Source organism: Bos grunniens, chromosome 22, assembly GCF_055505025.1.
Source record: "Bos grunniens cultivar Pamir isolate PY7600 chromosome 22, Bosgru_T2T1.0, whole genome shotgun sequence".
In the NCBI taxonomy this organism is placed as follows: domain Eukaryota; kingdom Metazoa; phylum Chordata; class Mammalia; order Artiodactyla; family Bovidae; genus Bos; species Bos grunniens.
Window position 1 is genome coordinate 48,264,148 of NC_141186.1, and position 12,141 is coordinate 48,276,288.

Here is a 12,141-nt window from a genome sequence, read left to right on the forward strand (position 1 = left end):
TTATACATGAATGTTCATAACTGTGTTATTCATAATAGCTCTAAATTGGAAAGGATGCAAATCAACAAAGGGATGGATAGACAAATTGTGGCCTATCTGCACAATAGAATACTATACAGTAAGAAAAAGGAATGAGCTACTGTTACATGTAACAATGTGGAGGAACCTCAGAATCATTATGCTGTATGAGACTACCAACTATATAATTCCATTTATATAAAATTCTAGAAAATGCAGTCTAACCTGTAGCAACAAATGCACATCAGTGGCTGCCTGGGGATATTGGCAGAGGGAGGGCTGGATTACAAAGAGATGTGAAGAAACTTTTGTGGGTGAGGAGAATATTTGTTTTCTTTGTTGTCATGATTTCTACATATATTCATATGTCAAAACTAATTGAATTATTAAACATGTAGTTATACTTCATCAATGTAAAAAAAGAAGCATTCTTAATCTCATTCCTTTTTAAAACAATGCTATTATTTTTAATATGATATATTTATTTAATATTGTTAAAATAATAATTTAATACTGTTTTGTGAGGACCAAAGTGATGATACTCCATTGATAAAATGAAAATTATTTAATGTTTTTAATTATTTTTATTTTACTTTTTAAAAAAAATATATATGGTGCTTTTAAAATTAACTGATTTATTTGGCCGCATAGCATGTGGGATCTTAGTTCCCTGACCAGGGACTAGATCTGTGTCCCCTGCAGTGGAAGTGCTGAGTCTTAATCACTGGGCTGCCATAGAAGTCTCTGAAAAGTATTTTAAAGTAGTATTTATCTTATCATTACTTCTTCCTTTAAAAATTTTTATGTATTGTATATGTTTATAATGCATGTCATATTTTACTAGATAGACTACTATGTATGTGTAAAATAATGATTTAAACATAAACATAGTGGAGGGTGTATGCTCAAAACTTCACTGATGCAGATAAGATGTTTGGAAGAATGGCCCCCCACTCCAGTACTTTTGCCTAGAAAATCCCATGGACGGAGGAGCCTGGTGGGCTGCAGTCCATGGGGTCGCTGGGAGTCAGACACGACTGAGCGACTTCACTTTCACTTTTCACTTTCATGCAATGGAGAAGGAAATGGCAACCCACTCCAGTGTTCTTGCCTGGAGAATCCCAGGGACAGAGGAGCCTAGTGGGCTGCCGTCTATGGGGTCGCACAGAGTCGGACACAACTAAAGTGATGCAGCAGCAGCAGCAGCAGAATAGAGGTGCTGAATCTTCATTCCTTGGGCATTCTGTGTGATTAAAATAATGGTATTTAACCTGAAATAAAGGAGCAGTTGACCATCAGAGGAAAAAAGGAATAATCTTCTGATACATGTAACAACATGATGAATCTCAAAAACAGACACAAAAGGGTATTACTCTATGATGAAATTTTTTAAGAAACAGACAACACTAACTATGGAGATAGAAATTAGATCAGTAGTTGCCTGTGGGCAGGGGAATCACTGGAAGAGGACAGAAGGAACTTTCTGAGTGATGGAACTCTATGTATCTTGATTGTGGTGGTGGTTGCCTCTGTCAATACTCAGAGACTACACACTTATAAAATGGGTGCATTTTATTGTATGCACGTTATACTCTCCCCAGGAAAAGAATATTGCAAAAAGCCTCATTGTGCAGATCAAGGAAAGCACCTTTTGTCCTTGGTACCAGTCACTGCAAACTTTAATCATTCAACTTTTAAATTGAGATAGTATTCACAAGGGCTTCCCTAGTGGCTCAGTCGGTAAAGAATTCACCTGCCAATGAAGGAAATGTGAGTTCTATCCTTGGGTCAGGAAGATCCCCTGGAGAAGGAAATGGCAACCCACTCCAATATTCTTGCCTGGGAAATTCCATGGACAGAGGAGCCTGGAGGCTACAGTCCAAGGGGGTGCAAGGGTCAAACGTGACTTAGTGACTAAACCACCACCACCATTACTCACATACCTAAAATTCACCCTTTTAAATAAAGTTTACAGTTCAGTAGTTTTTAGTATATCATGAAATTATGCAACCATCACTAAATTTTTAGCATTTCACCACCCCAAAGATAAATGCCATCTTTGTTTTCCCTGCATTACTGAGTGTCCTTGGTCGCCTATTCTGTGCCCTTAAGCTCTTGTTAGCAGATAAGTTGAAGAGGCAAAAGGTTTAGGGAAGCTGCATGGCCCAATAATATAAAATTGACAACATTGTGCTAATTCATTTTTCCCCCTACATGAATTGGGAAAAGAGGGCAGTGGAGGTACAGAGGGATCCCAGGGCTTGTGACACTCAAGGATGGAAATGGGGTCAGGGAGCCTGTGGTCTTCCCAAGGTAGGTGACTGGGGAAAAGCAAGCTTAGTGCCTTAGGTAGACAGAGAAGGAAGTGGGAAAATCTTGGGAGGCCTCCTGGAAGAGGTGGCTTTGGACTATGCCAATTATTTCTCAAAATTCTGTTCTGCTTAGTTGGCAAAGAGTATTTATGAACCTTATGCTCTTGGATTCTTAGAAGCCAGCAAGATAGGTGTCTTTATTTGCATTTTTATAGAGATGAGGAAATTGAGGCCCAGAGAGATGAAGGGTCCCATATAGGACGTATTATTGGGGAATTTCCCTGGCAGTCCAGTGGTTAGGACTCCATGCTTCCACTGCTGGGGACCTGAGATCAATTGCTGGTTGGAGAACTAGGATCCTGCAAGTCACATGGCACCGCCAAAAATGAATAAATAAAACTCAATTAAAATTTAAAATAGTACATCTCATAAGCAGTGACTCAATCTGAACTTGACCCCCAATTGTGGGGAGAGAGAATCTTTTTAGGTGAAGTGGGCAAGGAAGACTTCTCTAAGGAGACCGCCTTCTTAAAAAATACTGGAACAATGAGATGGTACCAACCATGTGAAGGGCTGTGTATGAGGGGTGGGATGGAGAGTAACCCAGGCAGTGGGAACAGAGTGTGCAAGGGTCCTGAGGTGGGAAGGGCCTTGGCATACTTTAGGGATGGAAAGGTACAGGTGAACTGCAACAAGCAAGACAGGTGAGTAGTCCTGGTGAGTTTGTAGGATGACCAGAGCCAGTTTCAGAGGCCAAAGTATGTCTTTTGACTTTTTCAAAGTGCAATAGGAAGCCAGGGGAGGCTTTTGAGTAGTGGTGTGCCATGATCAGAAGTCAGTTTCCTCCAGCTCCTCTAGCACTGACTCTGTGAATAACTACCATCCGAATTTCCAAGCAGCAGAGGGGTTGAGGAGCTGGCCCACCTAGTTTGTGTTCTAGCTCTGCCTCTCACTGAGTGATCTGGAAGCTCCCATTTTGTTCTTTGTCCTTAAGAGAATGCCACGACCTATGCTGGGGGATGTTGCAAAGAGTCAAGATTTCCTGTATGTTCACACATGCCCACACCTACACAAGGCCCTGCACAAGCCAGACTTTTTTTTTTTTTTTTCATTTATTCATTTTTGGCTGTGTTGGGTCTCTGTCGCTGCTTGTGGACTGTATCTAGTGGCGGAAGACTCAGGATTTGTGGCACAGGGGCTCAGTTGCTCCAGTGACATGTGTGTTTCTCACAGACCAAGGATGGAACTTGTGTCCCTTGCATTGGCAGGTGGACTCTTAACTACCAGACCACCAGGGAAGTCCCACGTCAGATTCCTAAATGCTGTTCCTCGTGGCTCTCTGCTCTTCCTGTTCCTCAGGGGTCATGAAGGTGAGCAGCGGAGAGAGGCTGGAGTCAATAAGGAACCTCACTTCTGAGTTTTAAAATATTTGGATAAATGGCAAGATAGCACATGTACTGGTTGGGAAAATGAAATATTATGAAATATTTGATCTGTTTAAATGAATTCATAGGTTTAATGTAACCCTATGCAAAATCTCAATGTTTTGCAAATATCAGCAATAGCTGATATTTACTGAGTATATATATGAATATATATGTTATACACACATATTATGTTAAACACACACACACACACACACACACACACACACACTATGTGCTAGGCATCATGTAGCTTGTGAGGCATACGTTACTTTTATTCCCATTTTATAGACCAAGACCCTAAGGCCTGGGAGTCATAAGCAACTTGCCAAGGTCACAGGACTGGTGAGTGTTGAAGCTGGATGATCCTGTCTCCAAAGTGAGCACTCTTAATTCCTGTATGATGATCCTAGAATGTGTATGGATTTATACCATTCTGTATATCAAGTGGTAAGTCTGAATGAAAGAAGACCCTATGAGGGGGGATTCTAGCCCTGCCAGATGCGAGAACCTATTTTAAAGAGCCAGTATTTAACTCCACATGGTATTTCCTTAAACCAAAGTCTATGAAAGGAAATGGAGAATTCAGAAGTAGACCAACCAAAATCAATAGCCTAGCATGAAAGTAGATTTTACTAAGCAAAGGATAAGGGAAGAATTATTTAATAAGTGGTGATTGCATGAAGAACTGGTGATGACGGTGGTTACTTAAAATCCATATTTTACTCCCACACAGCAAAATAAACTTGCCATGGATAACCACCAAAGAATTAAAAATAAAATTTTAGAAAACTAGCAGAATGCAGACTATCAGATGGATGGAATAAAGCTCACTTTGTCAGCACTGAAGCAATTTTAAAAAAAATCAAAAAGGACCAGAATGGCAGATTGAATAAAACAAAAAAGAACAATGGACTGGGAAATATTTGAATCACTGATGACAGAGGAGTAGCATCTGCAACATAAAAATTTCTTATTCAAAATTAGAAGAGGTTCAAGTCCCCAAAAGACAAATGGGTATGAATAGATCATTTACAGAAAGGGAAATTTAGGTAGTAAATGCATGGAAAAACATTTTAAAGTCACCTAAGAAATACTGAAGTAACCTTGAACTACCAGTAGACACTGCTAAAAGAGGAGAGAAGATGGCATCCAATACTTAGAAATGTGTATTGAACTCTTTACATTTGTTCTTGGCAGGTGCAGAATGAGTTGGGGCTGCTGTTTGGAAAGCTCTGTGGCACTGTGGGCTAAGATAATCCTGCTGTTCCTTAACCTTCCACCTGGTTATTCAACTGCCAGGAGTTTGTCTAAGTGCTGAACTAAGAGATATATTAGCAAACAATTATCAGGGACCAAAATAGGCAATATTAGGAGACAGAGTGAATGGATGACGATAATTGCACACATGAAAAATAATTGTGAACAAAACAAAAATGTTAGTGATGATAGCAAACACAAAAGAGGATGTGTGGTTGCAACTATGTAAAGACTTGCATATAGGTGGAAGGTTTCATGTTTGAAAAGTTGCATTTTGTAGTGGTATTATGGATACTACTTCGTTCTTTTTGCTTTTCTTCCTGGTTGTCATATTGTCTCTTCAGTGGCATTAAAAAAAAAAAAATCTAGATTCAAATCTAGCCAGTGGTGTGACTTTGAGCAACATTGTCTGTGAAGTAGGGTAATATTTCCCAGCGCAGTGGCTGAGGTCATTGGGAAGTGACTTGAGCCGCATTCGGCACCCTAGACCTCCTTCTTGCTGTGGGGGCGCCTCTTCCTTTTTGAAAGACAGGAATCATCAGAGCCCTGTCAGAGACCTCCTCCCAGGGCCCGGGAATCCGGGCACTCCAGGGTTTCCGTGGTGCAGGGAACTCTACAAAGCAGGTGGGGATCCGGGTGTCTCACTGGCACCTGCCCTCGCTGGGGAAGGGGCGAGCTCGGGGAACACAATCGCCTGTGTGCACCTCGGGTTTCGGGGCCGGCTTGTAGCCACCTTCGAACTTCTGTCCCAGCCCGGGGCCCCCTGCTCTCCCGCCGGAATTCGGCAGCCGTCTTGTGCCCCCTCGCTGGGGCCCCCGAGCGACAGGAAAACTAGGATTTACAGGGTGCCTCCTGCGGAAGCCCGGAGACACCCGGTGCGCCGGGGGCCCAGGGTCTGACTTCGCAGACAGGGGGCACTTGGGTGCTTTCCAGATCTCACGGGAAGGTCCCCGACGTGGGCCTGGCGGACGGACGCAGCCCTCTCCCGCGGCGACACGCGCCGATCTAGCATCCAGTTGTCGCTCTGTCCATTCCTCCGCTAATGCCATCTTGCCGGAGGCGGTCACATGCAGACGACAGCATCGCGCTTCACCTCGGACGCCAAAAACGATACCAGGACGCCACCAAGTTCGCTGGACTCCGTCCTCAACCCGAGGTGAGGCGCAGGGGCTCTTCCCTCGTGGGTCGGAGCAGGGACTCGGTTGGCGCTGGGTCCCTGGGGCGCGCCTTCCCGTCGGGGCCAGTCCGCGCCAGCCTGCAACGCCGTCGGAGATGGGGACGCAGCCGTTAGCTCTGCGCCACGGCCTCGAGGTGTCAGCTGTAAGTTGTGGGCTGGGGGCATGAGGGGCCGGGGCGGCTGCCGCCGCGGGTCCCCCAGGACCCCCGTCTGCTGCCGCCTCGTCTCCCGTACTGACCCAGCTGGGCCGGAAGACGATCGAGCTAGCCCGGAGAGGCCCGGCAGGGGGGCGCCACGCGCGCCGCGCGAGGGGCGCGGGCTGCCGGGAGGAGCGCGGAATGGGGGGGGGGGGCGCGGGCGCATGCGCCCTGCGCCCGTGCCATATTGGAATGAGTCGGAGCGCGGAGCGCCGCCGCCGCCGCCGCCTCCGCCGGAGCGCGGGTGGAGGGGGGCGGGGAGAGCTGCCGGCCGCCCCGCTCCGCGGAGCCCAGCAGGAAGGAGGGCGCGAGCGGGCAAGCGCGGGCGGCGCGAGCGGAAAAAGCTTCCGCGCGGGGGGACGAAAAGAAGGAAAGAAAGAAAGAAAACGAGCGCGAGAAGGGAAAAGCAAGCGATTGAGCGAGGGCGCGCGCGAAAACTCCCGGCAGGTAAAAAAGCGGGGCCGCCGGCTGGGCCTTCCCGCGCGGCGGCCTGAAGGGGCGGCGGCAGCGCCGGGGCGGTGGACCGCGCGGCGGCCCCCTCGAGGCGGCCGCGCAACTTTGCCAACGAAAATCCACCGGGAGCCGGAGGGCGGCGGGCGCGCGGGCTGAGGCGCCAACGGGCGGCGGCGGCACGTTGGGGGCGGGGGCGGGGCGCGGGGGTGGCGGGGGGGGGGAGCGCGGCGGCCGCGCGCGGCCTGGCGCGGCCCCGCGCGGCTGCCGGCCGGGCGGTAGGAGCGCGCCTGGGCGCCTCGCTGAGGCGGCGGCGGCCGGCAGTCCCGGGCGGACTCGCGCGGCGCGCGGCAACCCCAGGGCGTGAAAGGAAAGTGGCCCGGCGGCGGTACCGCGGGCGCCCAAGTTCCCCGGCGCGCTGGGCCCCTGGCGCGCCCCTCCCCGCGCGTCCCGCGCTCCCGCCCGCCGAGCCCCCGCGGACCCGCCCCCCGGGCTCGCTCCGGGCCCGGGGCGCGAACCCGCAGCAGGACCCGGGGACGCGCCGCCCGCGCGGTGATCTGAACTTCCCTGGGCCGAAGCGGCCGCGGCGCGATGGCTGAGCGTCTAGCGGCCGCCGCAACCGGTTGCTTCGGGCCAGCGTATCGGAGTGTGCCGGGCCTCCCCAGCGCCGATCGAGCGGGCCGTGGGCTCGCCGGGAACGCGCTGCCCGACCCCAGGCGGACCTGCCGCTCCAGAGGTCCGTGACCGTTTCGATTTCTGTTCTTAAAGTCTCGTTTTGGACCCTGAAAAGGAGACTGGAGAGGCGAGCCGAGTGTCCTGAGAAGGCAGGCCTGCTTTGTGGGGAGCAGAAACGCCTTGTGAGAACGGAGATACATTCCCGCGGAAAGGATGTATGTTAAGTTTTTCACAAAATGTCAGCTGCTCACTGGGGTCTAAAACTGAGCCGTAAAGGACAGGTCACCTGCACGTCTTGTTATACACCGGCAGTGGGGTAGGACACCCTTGCCAAGGACAGGCTTTTTATTTAGTGGGGGATATTCCCAGCGGGTCTCTCAAAGCCATGCGGGTGGACTGCCCCGAGCGAGGTTTCGTGAGCCCTACTTAGTCCTGAGAACCAAGAAACCATCAAAAAGATTGGAAAGGTAATAAGATGGATTTTATCAAACCCTGCAATGCCTTCTTCTCTGGAACCACATTTTTAAGATGTCACACTTGATTGCATCGCAAGTAAAATGCCTGAAAACGTACTTGTTCGTTTGTCGACTGTCTTGAGATGAGGAAGGAAGATGAGTGTACTCTTGAGTACACTTTGGGGCCTGTTGGCCTGGTATTTTAAGGTATGTAGAATCTTTCTAGGCCACAGGTAGATTCGGAGTTGAGATTTGTTTACAATGTCAGAAAAGTAACGGCTTGGTGGAAACGGGAGTGGCCCCAGATCAGGAAACAATTTTGTTACTACTGTTGTTATTGACTACTGCCTTATCTTGGGTAAGTTTCTTTACAGATTTGTTTTTGTTTCTTTGCAAAATTAGTGGATGAATAGATGATCATTGTGCGTCCTTTCAGTTCTGAAATTTGGTGACTTTCTAAAGAGAAAGATTAAAAAAATTTAGGTTTGTACTTCGAAAGGTTCTACAAAGAAGTGCTCACTCACAACCTGCATCTCTATTAAAATACATTCAGAAAAAAATACCTTGAGAGTTGTATCTTGGATGATTTTATATAACATTGTCTGGAAAGATAGTTACAAATGCATTTTAATATGTTTTAAAATTGTATATTTATTCATTTATTTATTGAAGCCTAATTTATAATAAGATCTCAATTTATGTACATAGAGTTCAGTGACTTTTTCATATGTATATGCACTGGTAGCTACACTCAGATCAAGATATAGAGCATTTTTAGCTTCCCAAAGGGCTCTTTGTACATTTCTCCTTTTCAGTTAACACTTTCCCTCCCCCAGGGTGACACTGTACTGACTTCTATCACCACTGGTGAGTTTTGCTTTACAGCACAACCCTTTTTGGGGTGAATGGGGGTAATATTAGTAAACTGAAAAACAACACATCTGTTAACTGGAGTTAGGGTCATGGTCATTTTCTCCATGATCCTCATGCTTTTTATAACAATTTTTACGTTTTTATACTATTTAAAATGACTAAAATTTCGGACCTGGGAGACCTCTTAGTCAGAAGGTCACTTTTTAGTTGAGGCAGTACTGTGCACGTTGGGATCTGTGGTTCCGGGAGTCCTTGTGAACATGGGCCCTGTATCAATCTGCTACTTCCCGTTTTTGGAATGCAGATATATTTGCAGACAGTATGTTTAAAGGATGAATCATGAACTTTAGCCACAAGTCAGGTTTAAGTGTCAGTAGATGAATCAGTTCCTTAAAGCCTAGAATTTGCTGAGAAAATTAAATGAAAATTGATTTTTTAAAAGTTCATTGAATTAAAGAATGTGGGCATAAAGCTTTAACAACCTTTTAAATGACAGCAGTTAACTTGATTTATATATGCAAGATATTCCCCTGGTTTGTCAGATCATTAAAACTCTAGCAGTGAAAGCAAAAACAAAAGATAACTAAAAATTATGTCAGGTGGTTTTTAATTTTTGTTTGGTTTTTGCTTTTTGTGTTAGACCTAGGAAGTTGGGCCTTTTATGTTTCCCACTAAAGCAAGAACTTCAGCAATTTACTTATCTTTCCCAAATGCCTTTTACTATATTCTTGTACCCTTTCTTATTTCTGTTGCTAAAGGAGAGGAGGTAGAGGTTGTAACTGAATTCTTGTTAGTTCTCAGGAAGGTCTGTGTTTTTTACTGCAAGGCTGTAGCAAGTTGAGAACTAAGTCCTGTGGTAGGGATGCATAGGGCATAGTCCACGAAGTTCAAAGGTTTTATTTTGTGAGATGATTCTGCTGAATAATTCTGTTTTTCTGTGACTGAGTCAGACAGTTGTCCAAAAACTAAGCTGAATTTGCTACCCTAAGATTCATAGCATCATTAGCAAAGAAAGTAATTTATCACTTAGTTATTATTGATCCACCCTTTTTTCTCCTTTCTTCCTTCCTCCCTCCCTTTTTTTGGTGGCTCTTTTTAGATTTCTTGGCTTTTGCACTATCAGATATTTAACTTAAAATTTGTTAAATTTTTGAGCGATGTAACTAAAGAGGTACAAAATGAGAAAACATTAAAGTGAATTCCGTCTTTGCTATTTATTGTTCTGCAAACTCTGATTTTTCTCTTTAAAAGTGCTTTTCTTGCCTATAATCTTGCTGCTTCTCTAGGGTACTTTTGCTTTCACAGTGGTAACTAGACTGGTCTTTACTATAGAATGATGATGTAGAAGCTGCTGTCTTTTGACTCTCTGAAGTCTGTAGAAAAGCTGAATTGTCCAAACTTCATTGGCCTTTTTATTATGACTTCATGTCAGTGAAGTGAAGTTGCTCAGTCGTGTCTGACTCTTTGCGACCCCCATGGACTGTAACCTACCAGGCTCCGTGGTCCATGGGATTTTCCAGGCAAGAATACTGGAGTGGGCTGCCGTTTCCTTCTCCAGGGGATCTTCCCAACCCAGGGATCGAACCCAGGTCTCCTGCATTGCAGACAGACGCTTTACCGTCTGAGCCACTAGGGAAGCCTGACTTGCTGTCATGTTCACATTAAATAAAGGAATACATCCAGAAAGCAGAAGACGTAAGGCAGACACTGTAAATTCTAAATATTTTTTATTAAAGCTTTTCTCTCTTGTAAATTCTTAAAACTTTTCTTTCTGGAATTATTTGACTGTTACCCAATGCTTCAGAATAATTTAAGTGAGAATGAAAAGACATGTAATCAGTAAATGGTATAACTTTCTTATGGGAGAGTACTTTTATTTCTGTAAATAGACTTTATTTCTAACTAGAATGTTTTGTAATTGAAAAAAATATTTCTTTTTGTACATAGTTGTTAAATGGGTGAAGCTCTCTGGGGATTTTGGTTACCTGGAAGATTTTGAACCATTAGACTTCAGGGAGTGGGATTTTGGTATGACTCTATACTTCTTCAAATGGAATTGGCAAATAATTAAACATTGGAAAATATTTAAAATAGAAAGGATGTGGTCAGGTTGTTACAAGTTCATTTTTAAGCTTTACAGAGGTGGGAGAGAGGATAAGAAGGCAGGTTATTAAAAGAAAAATTATGACTTTCCTGTAGAGGTTTTAACACATTTGATTGTAAACCTTTGCCTGTTGCTCAAAGGTACCTAAAGATTTGTAATTATTTTCTAGTCTCTTTTACTTAAGAGGATGTTTATAAATTTATTCAGCTCTCTGTATTTTTAAAATATTTTATATACATATATATCTTCATTTTTACTTATTTGGCTGCACTGAGTCTTAGTTTGGGCATGTGTACTCATAATTGTGGCATGTGGGATCTAGTTCTTTGACCAGAGATGGAACCCGGACCTCCTGCATTGGGAGTGGAGTCTTAGCCAAAGACTGCCAGGGAAGACTGCCTCTCTTTGTCTTTAGATCATTGCTCAGGGACATCATTAAAAAAATGTTGTCTATATATTATCCTAAAGGTATTAGGTCCCTGCTGACTTCATGGTTTGATGGTTGAGTAACTTCAGAGCCAAGCACTGTGGATAAATACTGCATGGTGGCATTTCTAACATGGTGTATGTCCTGCATGCAGGTTCCTTTCTGACTTTTTTACGTAATCTGGAGAAAGGTTAATTACTAGACTGATTTGGGGTGGATCGGGCAGTTGACAGTTACCTGCTTGGTCTGGGAAAGTTAGTTCTGGGATGAGATGACATTTGGAGAGGGTCTTAGATGAGAGATGGAGGGTGGTTTGTCAGCAGTTACAAGTACAGGATGATTGTTTCTGGAATGACAACATGAGAGGACTGAGAAATTTAGTAATCATTAAAATACCTGAAGAATTTTTCCTGCTGAAAAATTAAGTTTAACGTGTTAACCAGCAAGTACTTCGATTTGAATTCCAAATTACTATATTTTTCCAGAATAGTTTTTATTTGATGTGGCTGCTATGTAATATTTGCTCAGTGGTAAGGCCACCTGTGAGTTATCACTAATTTTCCATGTTAATTTCATGTTCATTCGGTATCCAAACTAGTGCTTTCTTGTCTCAGTTTTTGCTAGTGTTCTTTCTTGTTTGAAAAAACAAGAATTTTCTTGTTTTTGAAAAAAATGTTTTTTCATGTTTCTTGAAAAAACATGCATTTTCCGTGTTAAACATAGTGTATGTTACTTTGGAATCATAATTTTAAGCCACTTTGGCTTATTT

General features: G+C 44.7%; 1 protein-coding gene across 16 annotated transcripts in view; it reads left to right on the top strand.

Annotated features, from left to right (window-relative positions):
• Positions 1 to 5,782: 5,782 nt before the first annotated feature.
• SFMBT1 (Scm like with four mbt domains 1) overlaps positions 5,783 to 12,141 on the top strand; it is a 116,990-nt gene continuing 110,631 nt past the window's right edge. For 4 of the 16 annotated variants that reach the window (XM_086367626.1, XM_086367614.1, XM_086367629.1 and 1 more), the window contains exon 1: positions 6,662 to 6,835. Coding sequence is in view for 1 of the 16 variants with exons in the window: in XM_086367613.1 (XP_086223739.1) it covers positions 6,553 to 6,835 (283 nt within the window). In the remaining 15 variants the exon portion in view is untranslated. Of the gene's footprint in view, positions 6,171 to 6,537; positions 6,836 to 7,302; positions 7,575 to 7,606; positions 8,176 to 12,141 lie in introns of those variants that run through there. The other 12 variants (XM_086367616.1, XM_086367623.1, XM_086367618.1 and 9 more) reach the window with 9 other exon arrangements.